Source organism: Copidosoma floridanum, unplaced genomic scaffold (genome assembly GCF_036245765.1).
Source record: "Copidosoma floridanum isolate Cflo_tuat_1 unplaced genomic scaffold, Cflo_Japanese_pri ptg000001l, whole genome shotgun sequence".
Classification (NCBI taxonomy): Eukaryota; Metazoa; Arthropoda; class Insecta; order Hymenoptera; family Encyrtidae; genus Copidosoma; species Copidosoma floridanum.
In genome coordinates, this window is record NW_028321878.1 from 6,600,890 (window position 1) to 6,621,273 (window position 20,384).

General features: G+C 47.6%; 1 protein-coding gene across 5 annotated transcripts in view; it reads right to left on the bottom strand.

The window, feature by feature from the left end:
* Positions 1-11,329, bottom strand: part of dve (SATB1_N and homeodomain domain-containing protein dve) — a 38,682-nt gene extending 27,353 nt beyond the window's left edge. For 3 of the 5 annotated variants that reach the window (XM_089590901.1, XM_089590904.1, XM_089590897.1), the window contains exons 1-2: positions 11,060-11,329; positions 1,240-1,633 (exon numbers count right to left, since the gene is read on the bottom strand). In XM_089590901.1, coding sequence (XP_089447027.1) covers positions 1,240-1,633; positions 11,060-11,143 — 478 coding nt within the window. In that variant the 5' untranslated portion in view covers positions 11,144-11,329. The remainder of the gene's footprint in view (positions 1-1,239; positions 1,634-11,059) is intronic. The other 2 variants (XM_089590914.1, XM_089590910.1) reach the window with 1 other exon arrangement.
* Between the last annotated feature and the right edge of the window lie 9,055 nt (positions 11,330-20,384).

Consider the following 20,384-nt stretch of genomic DNA (forward strand, 5'->3'; position numbering starts at 1 on the left):
TTTCTGCTTTTAATTAGAGCACCGACTTTTAGTGCGGGGAGTCGAACGCGCGATATTGGATTTCACAAATGGAGAGAGAGAGAGCGCGCATTAATATTCACGTATGTATATGGACGCGTCGGATAAAAATTACGAAAGACGTACGGGGCGAAGGGGAGTCGCGGCTTAACGGATCGGATTACGAGTACGCACGAGCGGCGAAGAGAGAAATGTACGTGTAGGTACAATGTGATGTTTCAATTTTTACATCGAATCAAACAGCCGGAGCGCAAACCTATTTTTTTTTTTTTCGTAAAAATTTGGATTTTGCAAAAATTACGCGTCGCGTCGAGCGATGAAAAGGAGCCGTGCGCGTCATTAGCGATGGGGTGTAGGTAAGGGCCGCGCGGCTAAGTCGACTAATTGATGCAAAAACACACGCGGATGGATCATCGTCTACGGGCACGTATATAAGCCGGGCTCGCTCGCCGGCAATAATTAGCCTCCTCTTTGGGCGCGATTTTAAGCCGTAAATGCCGTAATCCGCTGATACCTTTAGCCCGTGGATTAAGCTTTTCTCCCTCCCTCTTTTCCGAACTTTTCTCTTTTTTTTTTTTTTTTTTCTTTTCCAGCCGATCGGAAAACGCGAATATAAAAGACCGGGTGCCTATATGGATTTACGCGAGGCCCTCCATTTTTTCCAGCTCACCATTCGATCACGCATCAAACAGACTTTTTTCTTCCAAGTACATTGTTACCATAAGGTTGTGTCACAATGACCCAATCACCCTTGCTCGAGTCTAAGCTACGGAGACGAAAAGCTCGGCCTCCTCGGCACGTAATATCCTCCAAATCGAAGCCATCGACTCATCCAACAGCAGTTATTAAACACACTCAACGCGATAGTCGATCCTCGAGTATAATAGGATGAGTGTAAAACGTTGCACGCGCACACATATAATGTGCGATAGCTCAAACGTGTGCGCGTAAACATTTTTCTTTCCCCGAACAAAAAAAAAAAAAGGCCGGTGACCCCCTCTCGTAAAGCAATTTGATCATGCTCCGGTGAGCACACGGGACGTACAGATACATGAAAACCGTATCCCGACGTAGTAATGGCCCGGAAGGTGATTAAATTCGTTTGCGCTTCGGATCAAGCCTTATATAAAAGGCTCGAATCATTTTTCTCGGCTGTGTAGGGAAAGTGTTTCCCATACGGGAGGGGCGGTAAACTTTGGATTAAACGGGTATATGACTTACCGGGTCCGGGTGCCGTTTTGCTGAGGTCGAAGCCCTCCTGCCTGGGACTGGCAGCGAGTTCCTGCTTGAGGTGCTGCGCCTGCGATTGCTGGTTGTGGGCGGCAAAGGGCTGGGGGTTGACGGTCGTAGCCGGGGCGGTTACGGCCTGTGTCTGCAGTGGCGGTGGTGCCGGTGGTGGTGGCTGTGTCTGCTGTTGCGTCTGGGATTGGTGGGCCGGGGTGGCCGCTGGGGCCGGCGAGGAGCGCTGCCGGTGCGTGGTCGTCGAGTTCCGGGACTCGGAGCGCTGCTGGGGCGCTTGGGCCTGGGAGGAGGGCGCCGGGCTGCGCGGCAGCGATGGTACGCTGCTTGGGCGCGACGGTGGCGATGCCTTGTGCGTCAGAGCCAGGGCTTGACTCTGAAACGATCATCAATTTTCACTTGTCAATCTTTTCAAGCGTTGCATAAAGTTATTTTCATAATTGTATACATTGTTTTTACCACTGGTTAATGTATAGCAACAGCCATACAGTACATATACTTTGACCAAAGGCCGTAATCTATCACTTTGTGGAGAAAAAAAAGAAACTACAATTCGACAAGAAGAATTCGAAAGGTACCATGAGTATATTTTCAGCGATTAACCCACTCGATCTCGAGACTACGCGTACAGGTATATATTTATCAATCCCCGACTCCATTGAGATTAGATATGCCCCACAGCTGCGTATGTGCACACGTGCGATACAACATCACGTATTAGGTATAAAGTAAATTACCTATATACATATACGCGCAGCTTAAAATCAGATTACCGCAGCAAGCAGCGCTTCTTCCTCGATGAATAACCGGCTCTGGAGACGCGCATGATATAATATATGTACGTATACCCTTGACGTTGAAACCGAGGGGAGAAGTTTAATGACGAGGTGCGCGCGAGGCTGGATCAATCGAACGTTATTCGGCTACGGTTGGCTGCCCGCGACAAGTCATCGTAACAACAATAATATAGTCGATCGGCAGTATGTAGCCTCAAGAGTGGACGCGCGTACGTGTGCGAGCGTTGATCGCGCGATGATCTCACGATTGCCATCTCCCTCTCTTTTCTCTCGGTAGACGCCGAGGGCCTTTTACGCGCGAGATTATTGCGATCAACACCGCATCTGCTCGTTATTTAATCGTTCAACCAAAAGTTGGGCTTTTTTTCTATCCCCACCCCTGACACGTGTTATTGTGCCCCGTTTGGGAGATGATACGGAAACAGTAGGATGACTTTTAACTCTATTTTCAAAGTACGCATGCATTGTCAACGATATGGCCCGGGTCAAAGGCGCCCCGTAGAAGAGTCGATGGCCATCTCGATCCATAACGATGTAATATATATACTTTGCCACAGAATCCGTGGTCGAATCGTAGGAACTGCTTATTACCAACTTGTCGTGTGTAAGAAAAAAAAAAGAAAAAAGAAATGCAAATTAAAAATTGGAGCGACCAATGCACGCGTGGGTGTACACCTCGAGTAGTCGTGTCGCAATTAAAACGAGCTGGCGCGTAGCTGCGATAAAAGGCGGGCTCGAAACGCGATCTGCCGAGGCGATGGAAAGAAAAAAAAAAAAAATTATCAAACGATCAAGACGAAAAAAAGAATAATCCAGCTGTCGACGATTTATAATCAAAGAGAAAGATGAGGACACGAGAAGAAGGAGAACGGGGGGAATTAAGGGCGGATGATCCAAGCGTCATCTGCCAATGAAATCTGAGCGCGCGTGACGATACCCGCGATTCGCGTGCTTAATATACAGTACAAGCTCTCTCGTCTTGTTCCTCGACAACGACGGCTAAGCTGTAAGCCGAGCCAGCGTCGAGTGTCAACTGGGGTCAACCGATCGCGCGTACGATTTTCCTTCGCGGCCGATATGCGAGATAATCCGTGTGTATACGCGAGTGAAGGTACACACAGCTATTTTCGTTTTTTTGGACCCCTTGGCTACTCTTTTTTCTTCTTCTTAAATAATTATGTGGTCCAAAAAATAAACAATATAAATGGTAATGCCCCAGTTTGGAGTATGGGAGCAAATTAGATTGGGGCCAAAATTAAACCACGCAGCATTTGGTCCGGAGGAGGTGAAAAAAAAAAAAAAAAAAAAAACAAGGAGTATTTTGAACGAGGCCGTAAAATTCCTTTGGATTAGCTAAAGTAGCGTCCGAGTAGCCGGGCGTAGCTTGCATGACCAAAACGCAAGAGGGAAGAGGAAGAAAAAAAGCAAAATAAGATCAAGGAGGAGAGGGAAGGACGATGCGGTCCGAGGAGCTGGACTCGATTGAAAAGGGAGAGAAGGAGGAGATGGAAAAAAAGGGTGGGTGGGGGGGGGAGAAGACTGCAATTCCGTGGGTATAATATATGGTGGCAAGGAGGCGGTAGCTGCCCCAACTTTTTTTTTTTTTTTCATCTCTCTTTCAACAGTGGCAGGAGTGCACGTCCCCGCCGGGCTGTGCGGCTACTGTTTCGGGAGCTGCTCTTCTCTCTCTCTCTTTTTCCCGCATGCCTCCTTCAAGCCTCTTACGCGCGCATGGTATGTGTGGGCAAAAAACACTGGTCGGACCGCTGCCGTATACGTATATATATACATATGCGCGTACGAGGAGCAAAGAAACGAGGGATTCAGCCTTTTGGCCCGTTTTGCCCGCAAGCGCCACAAGTGCGTGCCCGAGAAGTGCAGGAACAGCAAATGGAAGAGGTGGAGAGCCGAAAGACGATGAATTTCGATTTGCAAAGTGTATATATATACATATAAATATATAAGTGGAGGGAGAAGAAAGAAACGGTATATCGGCGTTTTCGACGGATTTTCATTGAACGCGCGAGTGACAGGTCCAATCACCCGATTTTTTTCGAGCAATCAATGCCGATAGCGTCGAATCTCTCTCTCGAAAAAAAGTTGAAACTCGTCTTGCACATGAGTCAAGTTCTCCGACACACTCGTGCAGCAGAGGACCCATAAAAGTAGAGATGAAACTCCCAGACCCTGTGTTGATCCTCCTTTCTTTTTTTTCCTTCAAATAATATACTTTATCGGTATATACAAAACAACCATGGCACGCTCGTACAGCACATTCGGTGTAGCGGAGGATGAATGCATATTTACTAGAGCTGTTAATCTGCCTCGATAAGTATCATCCATAGTGTACATCCTCCGTATGGAGAAGCGAGAGGTGAGCCGAGCCGAAATTATATTGCCGAAGGGATCGACAGGGACGCCGACTACCCGTATACGCACACTGATGGACCCTGACGCAAAAGGAGAAGCAAAGAGAGAGAGAGAGTTGATGGGAAAAGGGAGCTCCCTCTCTCTCGTTGGAGATGAAGAGGAAGCAACAAAGAGAGAGAGAGAGAAAAGATAAACGAGCGAGGGTATGGAGGAATGAGAAGAGGCAAAAAGAGGAGGGAAGCGCGGAGGGGTTGGGGCAACAGGTGGATGGGGTTAGCTGTTTATCCGCCCCGAGTGATATCCTCCCCTTGGCGTGCGTCCTGTTACCTATATACATTCAGAACAGCATCAGTAGTAGCGAACCGATGAGAGAGCGAGCATAAAGTACTCGGGTCGACTAAGGAGGGGGGGGGAATATATATGTACACTCGCGCGGCTCAACGCCTCGTTTTGCTATTTTATACTTTTGTCTTTGCTCTTGCAACTATTTTTTCTTTTTCTTCTTCTCAAAGTGCAAAGGTAAATGTAATTATTTTCGATCAGATCGAGTTCGCAATGAAAACGTCACTCCTTGACGGCCATTTTTTTTCGATCAAACGCGATACGTAGGACTCGAAATACGTATACGCGCGACAAAGCCATGCAGCTTCTTGGCTGCAATTGTATTCTGACCCAGCCAATCATGGGCCCCGATTGATTCGGACAAATGATCTAATACACGCCATATATACATATGGGCATATAACATGGTTGTGCTACAAACACAATCCTCTTAACGACTAGCGCGCGTCCTCCACGTACACGTATATATATGTGCCATTAATACAGTCGCCCGAAAAGACGTCACTCTCCTCATATTCGGCAATTGAATCCTGTACACACGCATGGCAAGGCTATCCGTGTGAGTGTGCGTGTGCGTGAATCAATCGCGACAGCTATTAGCTTCGTCGATTATAGATTTAGGACACATTTAAACACGACTGTATGCGATACACATACGTATTCTTCATCTGTACTATGTATATAAATATGTACATTGATCGTCGTATGGTGTAGCTGTTGTTTTATTAATTCTTAATCTGCAATTATTGCGCCGCTCCCGGTATGTCTACCATATTAATGTTGTCCCGTCAATTTTGCTTCATTCGGACGATTCGAGCCATCTCGTATCAAATTGATTAAAAAACGACATGGCTTATTTTGTGTGTACGATAATAGATTGTATACCGAACGACGTAGGAAAAAAAAAAAAAAAAACTCCGTGGCGTCAAAATCTATACGATAATCCTCGATAACATTGCTGATGGAGATAATCCGGGGATCAACGATTGCGTTGACAAAATCAAGTCCCTGCTTATCTCTCGCTTTAGATACCACTAGTACCCACATCGTATACGTTAACGTGAGTTTATCTTTTTTTTTTCTGAGTGACTGTCACTGTTGCTAAATCAAAAAAAAAACCCGATGCTCGATGAAATCGTCAGATTTGCTTTTGATTTTTCAGCAATCACAAATCATTGGTTTCAAAATAACCCTCCTTTTTCCAGCGCTTTAGCGATCGATCGAAGGAAGAAGCATTTGCCTACTCCCACGAAACCCCGAGAACCCATGGAACAACAAACTAGGGAAAAAAAACCTCGAGCCCACCATTGGTTGGAAAAAAAGAAAGGAAATCAACATTCGTCCAAGTTCGACGTCCTCGCGTATAAACCTAGACACACACACACGAGAGAGTAAGAGAGAGCGTGCAAAAATGCCAAGCGCGAGAGGAAGTCCAGATGAGCAGGGGGACGAAGAAAGAAACACGTGCGTATGGGAAACAACAGCAGAAAAAAAAGGTAGGGCCCACATATACGTATAAGTGCATGTATATATATACCGGAAGAGGGAAAAGCAGCGGCGAACCCACCTCCTCCGCCACGGTTGTCCGATGCTCACGCGCAATGTCATTCGATTCGTCGTATCGGGGTCCGACCGCGGGGATTACAATCATTCAGCAGCTAACGTCCGATCATCAGCAGGTACACGCGTACAAGGGGGCGAGGGGCATGACGAGCTAGCGCTCAAAAAGCGTGACCTCCCCCTTTCCGTAGACGTGCACGGGTATTAACTGGGTAGTGCCGCGAAGAGGATCCACCCGCGCAAAGTGGTGTGCGCCAGTGTAATTCCGGAGCCCCGTGGTTTCCCGGTAACGCGCTACAGGAGCGTGTCCCGCGCTCTCCTCCCCACACACACACACATGTGACTCGCGGACTTTTCCACGATCCGACAGCTCTCTCTTTTTTTTTTTTTTTTTTTGCAAATCGATCGCTCCGGCCGCCGATTTCCGGTCAATTATTATAATCGCACGGGTGCATATATGCGTGCAGTGTCGCTTCGCGTGCGAGCACCGGCGTTTTCGAGGGACAACGCGAGCCCCGTTACGCGCACCGAGATTTTTCGTCAAAAGGTTGCGTGTTTCTTTGAATTTATTGAATAAGCTCCGCTTCTCTCTCTCTTCCCCTTTTTTTTTTTGCGCCCCTCCCGGTATATGCGTACACGAAGGAGAGAGAAGGTGGCAAGTAAGCTCGTCGAGTGTAATTATCGGTGCAGTTTCTTCGCGAAAGAAAAAAAAAAAAAAAAGGAGAGCCGCGTTCTTTTCCGCAGAGCCGTAATAGCCAGGAGCGGACCTTAACCGGCAATTTGCGAAATAATCGGGAGCTGAGGGCAGGGACCCAACGACGATTAATCCGGTCCCGCGTGCGTCTCGTACGAGCTGCACACTGAGCGTGTTTTCGCTCCTTTGAAAATCTTCGTGATGTCCCGTTCGGGCAGTTACACGGACAATGCGGTCCACTTTTTCAGACAAAGTTGAGGGAAATAAACGTGTATGTACGGGGGAACGCGAGGATTTTTCGGTTCCCGGGATCGGGAGAGGAGAGAAATTTTTGGTGCACAATTACCCTGGGGATGATGAATGCAAGAGCCTCGTGTGCATTTCCAATCACGCGACATATTTTAATACTTATCGGGTTGAGGCTCCGTTTCAGTCGTTGAGGAAAAAAAAAACAAAAAGTAATTTTTTTTTGTTTTCTCGCGGATTATTGTCATTACTCGCCGAGAGTTCGTAGACCCCGCGCTGAACAATCAAAAACTTCCTCGAAGCGAGAAAAAAAAAAATCCGTTTGCTCAAAGTATACTTACGTGTGTACAACCACAAAATATCACGTTCGGCATTATCACCGATCCGCGTACAGCCACTGATATCCCACGGTATATCGAAGATTTATGACGGCAGCATCTTCGGGAAATAAAGAAAAAAGAGTTCGAACGAATACGCGTGATCGCATAATTACATGTGTATACAATGTACACGCGTAAACGAAAAAAAAAAAAAAAACAAACGGAAGTGTGTTTCCGTGCAGGAGTTTCGTCAGCGCGACCATACGTACGAATGTATACTAATCCCTTCGCGGCTCTCGGCAAACATGTCGCTCTCTGTTGCACCAGCAGGGCTGTACGTACACACATGCATCAACAGTAGTAGCTCACATATACACACACGCGAGGGAACAATAGATTTACGCGTGGGTGTATTGCACAAGAGAGAAAAATTTGAACGAAAAATAAAGCAGCTGATAAGGCGAGCGGAGTACTTATATGTGCATACCGCGTTTGTTACAATACACCGTACATCGTGGCTGCCCAACATTTTGTGGTAGCTTTGATGTCTCTCTGGGGAAAACCCGACCGTTTCGACACCCATATATCCACTCTGTCTCCTCGTTCTCCGTCAAATACATCGGAGAGGCAAATGGATCGGCTGCAGACCATAGAGGGTGGGTTTTCGCGTGCGTGACACGAGGGTAGGCCTCGTGCGCTCTCCAGATCCGGTATACAGGTATGTATAACTGGCTTAACGGATTACTTTGCACGCACGTGAGTTGGCGCGGAGGCCCTTTTCTACACCCGATGCCCTTATTTTCGTCTCTCCTCGGAGGGTGGTTATACTTTTGTCGTACATGGTATTGTTTGCGCTGCCGATTTCCTTATTTCCAAATGATCCCTTTGCTCCCAACTCGGGAGTCTAAAAGTTACTGGATGAGATTAAGATTTGCCAACCGTAACGAAACACGGTTCACGCGCTCGTGTCTCTTGAAACTCGTTAGCGATCACCGAGCGATCGGTTGTCCTCGAAGCCAATGGGAAGTTGACCATCGACGATACATTGCACATAGCTACGGTGCTGTTATTGGTATATGTGGTTGCGGATGAGCCACGCAGGAAGAGGGCAGGGGCACATCCGTACCGTGGTCAGTGCCCGTGACCCTCCCTCTCCCTCCTACATTGCGTGCACAGTGCTTTCGTGCGTGTGTTGTGTAGGTATAGCTGCAGTGTAGAGGCTCCACGCCATATATACAGCCCCGCGTGGTTTTACCGAGGATTATCCTCCGCCTCTATCATTCGCACGTCCGTTGCGTTCTCTCTCCATATGATATACATCTTCGAGTGGGTGTATGTGTGTAACGTAGTCCCCCATGTGTGGGTACAGGTGCCCATATATACCGTATGGGCCTCGCTTGACTACTCCCTTTCCGCGTAAATGTGTATATCGGTGCCTGTACTGTGACGCGCGGCGCATGTATAGACTACGTATGAATGCCCGCCTTTTAATGCAACCACTACTGCGTTTTTTATGTCACTCGAGCGCATCTTTTTTGCCCCTCATTCTCTTTTGCTATACGACCGCTGTAGTCACGATCGGTATATGTATATGTATGCCGATGCGGTGACACGATGCGGATGAGCTGCGTTTTGAGTTGCTAAACGACCGACTGATTTTTCGCCTTTACTTGCGCATTATTTATACCCTTGTACCTATTTTCCAGTGATGTCTTTTCCTTTTTTTTTTTTTTTTTCTTGGTAACGATTACTTGCTATGGACAACAAAGGCCTTTCTCTTACTATTCGATCGCGACGATTTTTCGCAGTTTCGAAAAGTTGCAGTTTTGATAACAACCTTACCAACGATTTGTGTATTGACGAGAGGAAAAACACAGGAAAAGAAGATTCATGTGTTAAACTACTTACGGACGACAGGGTTGAAAAAACGTCGAATCAGAAAACCGGGCATTTAATAAAGTTTATGCGCATACACGCGTATAGGTATATATACCCACAAGTGCGAAATAAGAGATAAATACAGAAGGAAAAAGGGAGAGAGCGCGGGGGGTGGCCAATTGGCTGTGTAATGGACGAAAGGGGTTGTCGGTGGCTATACCGATGCCTCGGGCGAACCCCTCGAATAATCATATCCTCGTCGGCCCCCGATATACCCACACGTAATACCCGGTAGCTCGTCTCTCGCGTGTCCATTGCAACCCATGGGTATATATTATGCTGTATATGTACTGTTCGTACGTCACACATTGAAGGCGAGAGCGAGGGGGGGGGGATACGAGAGTCGCGAAATTTCAAGTGCAGCCAGTCCCCCGTCTCTCTTTCCCTTGCCCACTTTGGCTCCATTAGCATTTAAGGGATGCACGGGACGGATCATCGCTCGGAGGATATGTAATTTGGATCTCTCTCCTCTTTGGCTGTCGTGCGAGTCCTTTTACCCCCTCCCTTTCTATTTTGTCGGGGATCTGGATACACGGAGGAATGCATAGCTGTGGGCTACTTTGTTATTGTTTTTTAATTGGTCCATTTTGGAGCTATGAATTTTCAACGAGAACATCTTTGTGTTTGAATTTTTATCGACGCCAGTGTCCCTATCGCTTATTGGTACGTACATGGATTATCGTAGCCAAACATCTTGCAATTATTAGTGAATAAAGTGTTGTTATTTTTTTTTTATAATTTGAGCTCAACGTGATCTAAATACTTTGAATTAAAATTAAAAATTGTAATCAACACTGCAGCAAAGCATATTCGCCTTTAGTGTAACGCAAATTTCAATCATCCACGCCTTTTAATTGGAAAGCTCGTTATTGTTTGAGTTTCTACGATGTAACGCAACGTGCAACATATGATAATTACATCGACGTGGCTCCGATAGTGCTCCTCGAACCGAGATAATCTGATTATGCTCATTAATCTGCACATATGGATCTCCGCGAAATCTCAAATTGTGCCGTAACGAGACATTATTTGTTTCCTTTACCGTATCGCACTTTGTTTATTCACTTGACTTTGTCGTTTCGAAAAAGCGATACTTTGCGATTAACACGTTGAAGCAAGGTCGCTAGATCGAGTAGGTCATAAAAAGATGTGCTACCGAAATCGGCCCATCGCCCAACAGGTCGATCGGGGGTAATCGTTTATAAGAGCCCGTGACGGTAATTAGATCCGGCGCGTGGAGAGGGGAACCCGATTATGCGTGACTTTACCGGTCAACTCGTCGTCACCCTATACGTCTTTGTGGAAACGGATGGAAAAAAGACCCCCCAACCGCGGCCGAAATCTCAATCGCTAGCCGAGGAATAAAAATGAAAAAAAAGGGAGAATCGCGACGTCCTTGAAATCCGAGGTCACCCTTTTGCGATGCAAAATCGTGCACCACCACTCGCTTGTTATATTATATACTATGTATATATGTACGTATGTGCATGTAAAAAAGCACTCGAGGGGTGCAACACACAGTCTACTCGATTTACCTGAACCTGATCGTTCTTGGCGTTGCCACCCGTGGCAGCCACCCAGGCTTCGGCAAAAGTCTCCATCGCGCTCTGAAAATCCATCACCTCACTCCGCCAGGAGTCCTCGGCCCGAAACTCTCCTGTCTCCCCCCTTTGCTGCTCTCCTTTTTCTGCTCCCCCTTCTCCTCCTCGCGGTGTCCGCTTGCTATTACGGAAGCTGCTGCCGGTCCACTCCTGCTACCTCCATCCGCACCGGCTTCTCGACTCCTCCTCCTCCTCCTTGATGCACCTTTTTTGGCTCCTTCCTTTATTTTTAGCTCTGGTACACCGTATACGGGTAAACGCTGGACCCCGGCTCTATTATGAAAGCCCGCCCCGGCGCGGCATCGAAAAATTACTGCTCGGAGGCAATTGGTGGCTCATCCTTTTTGTCGCCGCGAACGGTAGCACCATCATCATCATGATCCTCGTCATTGCATTGCAAAGAGGGCACCAAACAGTCTGCACCCAAATGAGGTAGACGACACGACGATCGGAAAAAAAAGGTGTTATCTCGTCACTTTCTTCCTATTTTTTGTATCACCGTTAAAAGCACACGGAAGCACCGTAAGTCGCAGCTTTTCATACTTTACATGCTCGTTTTGAGATTTTTATTTTCTACACTTGATTATATTATATATTATTGTCTCGCATCTGCGCGCAATGACTACACTTTGGATTTTCCTTATTGGGATCGATGGTCAAACGTGACAAGTACTGGCAAACGTACCTCGGACACTTTTTTAAGATTTTCAACTACTCGGTTTCCAGTCGCACTGGTGATCAAATGACACAGCACCAAACAATCTTTGTACGAAAAATTCATCACACGACCGTGGATGAAAAGTATTTGACGATCAAGAAAAAAAAAAAAAAAACCCAATCACCTCGACTTGGTAATTTTACCGTCAAACTTCAGTTCTGCCCCTTATCACCCGCGCACACGCATCGGAAACTCGCTCGTCGAGCGTTACATCCGCGTACATCACGTAAACACGTCACTTGTGGATCTCAGACAAGGGATTACCCCCGACATGATTGTCAAACGTGATTGGACCGAAATTTCCAGCTTCCCCCTCATTGTTTCCCCCCGAATAACATCACCACCGCGGTTCACAGTCTTACATTACCCATCCAGTGTCATTGAGCAACTTGGTCAAAAGACTCGTGCACGCGAACACCCCATTGATATTAGCGTAAAACCCGGCGCGTTCGCCGAGATCGAGAGCTCTCGCGTGCCCAACGTTCGCACCGTGCGGCGCTCGAGCCGCGACTGACCGGGAGCGCGGCTTATAGACCCTATACGCTCGTATACGTGCGCGGAAACGTACGTGTACACATCCACGCTCCGGAGCGGCGGCACTTTTGCTCCCTCCCCGTGATACGCGCGCGCGCAATCCTCCCCCCACGCGCACATGTATACATGCACGGGCAGAGGGAGAGGGATATGTATATATATATATGCGTTCCTTAGGCGGTGGAGGCACCCCCACCTGGTCGTCATCCCCCGTTCCGGGGCGAGTTGTGTCGGTGGCCGGCCACGGGGACGAGGTCTCGAGGTTCGCCCGAGCAGTGGATTGGTCCGGAGAGGAGATGTTGTCCTCCGCCCGGTCGGGGCTGTGCGCGCATGCACCCGACCTTCCTCCCTCCGAGAGATAAGAAGCTGCCGCTGCCGGAGGATCGGTGGAGGGCAGATTAAGTGTACGGTATAAGAGAGGGAGGTCTGGCTTCGGGGAGAGGGTATTGGGTCGATTGTGGGTTTGCCTTTTTTTTTTCCCTCTATCCTTCAAAAAGGGATGGTCCTTCGGAGCGCATGCTGGACGTTGACATGACATTTTGGCTGATTATATACATACGGTTATTGGTGCGCTGGTAGAGACCAAGAGTTTCCGTTTCGTACGATGTATCTTTCCGTTTCCCGGGGTGCTTCCTGTCTATCTTATCTAATCCGTGGAAACGAGAAAGAGGCTATCTGCTGTTGTCTGTTTTTTTTTTTTTGGTATCTCGTACTTTTCGATTAGCCGTAATCATCACTAGTGATTAGTGCAACTCTTTTTATCTGGAAAAAGTATATATCTGCTTTGTTTACCAACAATAAAGATATGATTTAATTAAAAACTACGTTTCTCTTTTCCACGAGAATACATTGCCTCCCGCACACGGGGAGCTCTTACAAAGAGCTTTTATGGAAAAGAAAAGTTGGTGCGCGCGGAATCTCATTGAAATTCGACACGCGGAGGAGAAAAAATGGTGGTACACCCGCGGAGATCGCATTTCCATCGGGGCGTGAAAGAAAGCTTTTCGCTAGGCGCGATACACAACCTCCGGTATATTACACGGTCGAGATGCACCAGCGAGACGGAGAAGCCGATGGAATAAATAGGAGGAGGAGGAGGAGGAGGAGGAGGAAAAAGCTCGGGTGAGGATCCGCGCTCGTTATATATATATGCATACAAATGTATGTATATACGTATTCCGACCATCGCGATTTCGAGCTTGGAGGAGCGAGGGAAATAAAACAGACGCGACACTTTCCTATAAATAAAATCCATGTAAATGCACGAGAGTCCCCGGGGAGCGGGAAAAAAGCGGCTGGTCGATTCCAACGGAGCTACATACACTCGCGATTGCATCCGATGGAGGTTGGAGAGGGGAAGGGATGGAAGGTACCGCAACCCAGACGCTGCAAACTCGGCTTTAGAGGGCAAGGAAGAGAGGAGTGCCCTCCTCGGAGGGAGCTTTCCCGTCAGATAACTGTATCCCTCATCCCCTGCGAGAGGAGAGCACCAAAGAAACGGTGGGAGGGAGGGAGGGGCGTGGTTGGTGAGCGAGAGAGGAAGGGAGGAAAAGGTTCGGCCCGGGGAGCTTGCGCGAGGCGGAGCTTGCGGGGAACGCCTTCGTGCCCGTGGAGATGGATCGAGAGGAGAAAGCTTTGGGCTGGCTCGGGGCTTTCGGGAAAATCTCGGGAAAACGATGCCCCACTACCTGCACGTGAGGTGTCTACGGAGTCAGGATCAGATGGGAGGAGCAGGAGTCGATGCAGTGGTGCAAACCCCTTGTATATACATACCTACATTTTGCAGGAATATATATATATATATCTATATGTACATCCATGTACGACCACCATAAAAAAACCTTAAAGCTGTGCAATGCTGGGTATAGGTAGCTTGTAAGCCTTCTTCTGCACTCTCGTGAATCTATTTCTCCATCCCTGCTTCTTTTTTTTTTTTTTTTTTTTTTTTTACTCGGATACTTACATGCATCTTGCTCTTTACGACTGAAATGGAATTTTTAAATGGAAAATAAGAAAAGCCACTCTCGCGAAGGAGCTTTGCGGGTTGAAATTACGATCAACAAGACGAACGTCTTTGTACGACCATTAGAGTATAGCACAGCTTCAAAATGCGACTTTTGAAAAACAGGACAACTTAACCGTATATCCAACTTTCTCTACATCGATATGTTGCAATATTGATAAATTTTTGATAAACAATTGGATTTAACCAGCTCCTGCTAACTTGAAATACGTTTGTGTATTTCATTCCATACAGTATGTATTATCAGTTAAATTTAAATTCAAAGATTTTTTCATTCGACGTTAAATTCCAACAGGATTTCCTAAAACACGCTTTACACTCGCTGAAGAAAAAAAAATTTGAGACTACTTTCTTCTTCTAAATTATCGATTCTTTGATATTTGGTTAAGACCATCTTCTTCATCATTCCTACAATTACTACGTAATTTTGCCCCAATTTTTTCGACAATTCGAAAATCGGTTGACAGATGCATACGTATGCGCTCCCTTACATAATGCAACCCAACATCCTCGGGAGCTTGGATGTCAGCAGCACCTGCTTGTGTGTGGGGCAGTAATATTTCAAGTTGACGTTGTTTAACGAGAAAAGTACAAATAATCCATGGATAACGTTAACATTTTAAATTCAAGGCCAAAATTGATTTATACACAAGCGCTATCTATACCTCGACTGGTGTACAATACACACTCGGGTAACGAGCACGCAAAGTACGAGGAGCGAAAGAAAAATCCAGAGAGCCTCGCGCACTCGTACCCAATACCCGTCGTATCTACAATGGAAGGGAAAAAGCATCCGCGATTCCGAGGCATTAAAATAAGAATCGGCATCGTAATGTATACCTACCCCCCAAGACGCCCCAGCAGCGCGTAAGTATATAAATATATACACCTTCGCTCGCTCGCTTATTATCCCCCGTTGGCATAAGTACACGTGCACAATAGCCCGACATCTCTCTCGTTTTGCGCGATGAACCCCTTACCCTCCGATCGTTTATAGGCTCTCTTTCTCTCTGGCGGTACTCAAGACCCACCCCCTCGGGTGCGCCCACCCTCGTTCCGAGGCCACGGAACCAAACCGAGTAGTCGTGTGTGTGTGTGTGTGTGTGTTTGCGGTGTGCACGTATGCGCGAACGAAGGGCGTTAAGGTACAAATTGAAAACCATTCGGCGAATCTCTCCCCGTGCCCAAGTGTTAATAAATTCAGGTTTACGAGGGTGCAGGCCCCCGTACATGTGTATACATAGGTACCCACTACTGCAGCAGAGACCCAGCACTTGTATCTTCCTCCTCCTCCTCGTCCTTATAGATCCTCGACTCCGCAGTATCATGGACATAAAAGCACTGCGCTCGCTTTCTCTTATGGTACATACATATCATGTTGTACACAGTCGTCGAATCTCGGGCTACAAGATTCGAGGTGTGTATACTCGAGCGACTGTTTTTGTTCGATGTGTAATATCCCTCACTTTGTGGATGGAATTTTTTCTTTTTTCTATTTATTGATTAACTCTTACGTATAAGTACCTGTTTGATTGTGTATCCATGTCGGACAAATCTAGCCAAAAAAAAGCTCAAAGAAATAAACCTCATCATCTCCACGTAACCGTTGCTCTTCGAAATTACCCAAAACAAGAGCTTTGCAAGTACACTCACAATGTGCACCCAAGTACGGTAGTTCCCGGTGTATCGCGACCGCGGCACGAAATCAGCGGGTTTCCAGCCTGGAAAATCGTAAGCTTGCCCACGAGCTTTCCTCAAAATACTTGCAACGCATACGAATTCCTTTGTACATGGGTCTCGAAACCAGTACGTGATGTAAGGTAGATAGGACGTGTCCCCCTACGGTACGTATCGGGGCTACAGAGCTGAGTTTATTTCACGTAATCCCCGACAACTGTGTTTATAAGGCGCTCACTCGCGAGGCCTTTGACACACGTGTCTCGTGAAATAAAAAGTTTTTTAAAAACAAATGGACTCGTCGTATAGATTTGCACGAGCTTACATGTAAATATATAGGGGTATCTACCCTCGTCGAGCTAATCGGATTCCCGCCAAAGTTTTTTTTACCAACAAGAGCTGAAAGACGCGTAAAACAGCGGCAAAGGACCAGTGAGAGGTCGCAATCGGCAATAAAGTCGTTCGCAGAGCCAACCGTATATGAAAATCGAGTCGCATATAATGTCGCATCATTCGGTATACACGCCCGCGCAAAAAGACGCATCGGTTCGGCTGAGCCCCGCCGAGTCGAGCAGCTTCAATCGCTTTTCTAAGCAGCTTGATGTCGTCTATCTGGGCGCCCGAGCGCGCGGAAACCCCTGGCGTATTAATATCGTATATCGCCGCGTCCATCTCCCTCCCCGCGTTTCCATATGCCCCTCGGTCGTACGCGCACGGAGAAATAGATAGAGACGCGTCTCGAGCGGGATATTAGCGAAAACGCGAGTCGTACGTGGAAAAGGGGACGCCCACCCCCTCCCCATAATCCAAATTTTGAATTCTCCCCGTGCCCCTGCGTGTAACTACTCTCGTCTCCTTTTCAAAGCGATGGAGGGCTTATCGGAACTCCCCGTTCGTTAAGTCGCGGGCGCGTTTTCACGTGTGCCCATACATGCCAACTTTGCAGACTGTGACGGAAGGACACGCGGAAATTCAAAGGATTCCCCGATACACGTCCCGATTATCGGTACGGGATTCCTCCCGGACGCGAATACATGTTAAGTATGACTCAAAGACTCGGTCTTTATCGTATACGTAATTGTCGAGGAGACGAGCTGAAGAAAAAAGAAAAAATACGGGCACCGGCACGAGTAGGTAAAGGATGGCTTTCGAGAGTCGTATAGAGAATGCATTACACACCCCGAGTTTTACTAAAAGTCCCGCTTCGCGAGCATAATGCGTTGCAGCCGGGGAGGAGCCCTGGGCATAATAATTCACGAATTTGCATGTACGCGGGCTAACTCCTCAAGTAGGTTATCTACGCCGCAAGTTTTCCGGGGTGATGTACAACGCATCCACCGTCCTCCTTATACCTATGTACGGTACACGGTCGCCTCTTCTTCGTATACACAGCGAGCCCTACGTGCACGTATAATATACATGCGGAGGAGCTGAATCCCGAGTCCTATGTGGAAGTTTCGGAGGTGAATCGATGTCGCGCGCGCACCTCCGCTCTGTTAATGAGCTACCTCGCGGTGATCTTTTCGGGCGCGCCTCTTGTGCATCAGGTAATACCCCAAACTTTGCAAAAGGGGGTTTCTACAGCTTGATTTTTTTTTTTTTTTTTTCTTCAAACTAACGTCCTCGCTACCATCTGCGACGGCAAGCTCCGTCGTACGATTCATCACAAGGTAAATGTTTATTTAACGGCAAAACACTTGCACCCCCCTAAAAACCACTGTATATACCTATATATTATGTATATACCTATGTATCCTAGGAAGAAAAATCGTCAAACGGAAACAAAGAAAAAAGAAAAAAAAGAGAGGAGTCCATTGCAAACTTTTTCCAGTGTCGGGGGGGGGGGGGGGGTAGTGAGAGCTTTTTCTCCCGAAGCGCGCAGCTCGCTAATTGACGCGTAATTGAGCGGAGAGAGCCGCGATTGCCAGCTGCAATTAAGCCGGCGACGCTCGTATAACGAAGTTGCTGCTCGGAAGAGAGGGAGGACCAGGGGCCAGAAAGCACGAGACGGCACAAAGACGAGGGGGTGTATATATACGCTTACAGAGTCGATCGTGCACAGGTGCGTACGTGTATAAAATACACTTATACGTGAGTCTGGAGAGTTTCAGTGTATTGTGGGGGGGGGTAGTAGCGAGCACTCGTTCGATCTGTAATATCATCTTTAGCAGGGCTGCGTGTGCGATGTACCGACGAGAGCATCGGAAAACGAGACGAGAGCTTTTGTTGTGCCCATATACTCTCCGCTGTGCTTGGCGGCGTCTGCGGATAACTAAATTTTCTTGGGCACCGCGTTGGTTGCCGTAATGCGCATAGCGGCGAACATTTTTGCCGTCATACCGGGAGGGTAATATTGCCCCCCCCTGAAACTTTGTATCTCCTCGCGTTCGTTTGCTCGTTTTGCTGGAGGGCGTATACCACCAGGGATTCCACTTAAACGCGTAAAAAATCAATCGACTGGCCAACAAGCGTGTGAACTCCAAGTATTGTGCTATAAAAAAATAAAACAAAAAAGAATTCACTGTAGTTTCTACACGAAATGAAACAATACACCCTATAATATCCGCAACGGAGTAGAGGACGACAGCAGAGAGTGTATGTGTAGCAAACTGTAAAGAGCCTCCAAGGGCGAGCATAGGCGTACTCGAGGGGTCCCTTTTCGGCCTCTGCTGTATATATATAAGGTACACCGTACGTACATAAGGTATACACTATATATAGTATACACGTATAGCCCCCGCGCGATAAGTAATTCACTTAAGGCCCCTATTGAGTTAACCCTTGCTTGACTTCCATTTAGCAGCTGTACTCCCTACTGTATAAAGCGGAGCATCATCGATGGCAGCCCAGCTTCTCTTTCCGTCCTCCCTCCTCTCTTCGTTTCTCGTCGCCGATATACCCCCCCCTCCCACACTGCCTCTCCGTATTTATATTAAAACTCGCTTCCACGCGCTCTCGCGTACCCACCTTTTTTCCCCTCCACCCCCCCGACAGTACATACACCGGCCTGTACATACGCTGCGGAACTTTTGAGAGCCAGTGTGCATCGGCTCGCAACTTCTCTTGCTGATCCGCGTCCGCTCGTATGTGTATATATACACCCGCGGACGCGCGGCTCTATAAACACCAAAGTTTCAAAAAGGACAATTAAATTTCAACAGCATCGGGGCCCCTCCTCGCCCACCATACATACACCGTATTTCCCAAGCGATGGATGAGTGATTGAATCACCTCCTTCTCTCGGCACGAGGATCGATATAAGCGGCCAATATTTACCCAGACCCGGGGGGTGGGGGGCACGGAGTGTCTTTATATACCTACACCCCGAGCGAGCGTAGTAGAAGAAGAAGCTCCTGTGCGAAACTGGTGTACATCCCCGGCCAATTACGAGTCAATTTCGCGAGAGGAGTTTCATCGGTCCCTCTTTGCTTTTGCATCGATCCTCCCCCCCCCCCCTAGGCCTTGTCCATCTCGTGGCTGACGAAACGTTGACTCGGGAGCACTTAGTCGGACACGCCGGTATATACATGCGATCGCGCTTTTCCGCGTCGGCCCTACGAGTGGCCATTACCGGTTTAATTTCCACGACGGCGATCGGGCCGATGCTGGAGATCCTGTTATAATACCTATGCCAATTAGCAAGAAAAGGGATGGGGGAGAGAAGACGGTCGACCAGTACCGGTGCGGTCGCGTAAGTAAGTTTGTTGCCTTTAGCGATGCTGCGGCCAATCCGATTTTAGACGCGGGAACTGGGGCTGTATATGTACAAGTTGCGGGACCTAAGTCGGAAAGTAAGGATCGATTGGCCATCGATCGGACCCTTTTGGTTTCGAGAGATGCGCGTACTTTGGTATATGTAGCAGTGCTGGTCGAGGAAACTCTTATTTACTCTCGCTACGTGTGGGTATATTATCCGGACCATACCGACTTTTCGACACTTTCCCGATAGTTGCGCGTCCAGGACCTCGCGAAACTAGGCTACGCGTCTTAACATCCATATCGCGTTGCTCAACGCACTCGAGGCACAAAATCACGTGATGATTATGGTGGAAAAAAAAAAAAAAAAAAAAAAAAAAAAAAAAAAAACAATCGCGATTGAAGTAAAAAATTTAAGTTTGAAAACGAATGAGGAGGGATGGTACACGTAGGGAAGAAAGGGCCGCGTTTAAAGAATTAAAATATCCAACGCGAAAGAGAGAGAGAGAGAGGTCCTCGAAGCCAGTAGCTGTACGTATCTTCTCAAAAGCGAAGCATTGTCTGGCCTAAGCCCGGTATTCACCGTTTTCTCTCTCTCCCTTTTTCCAATC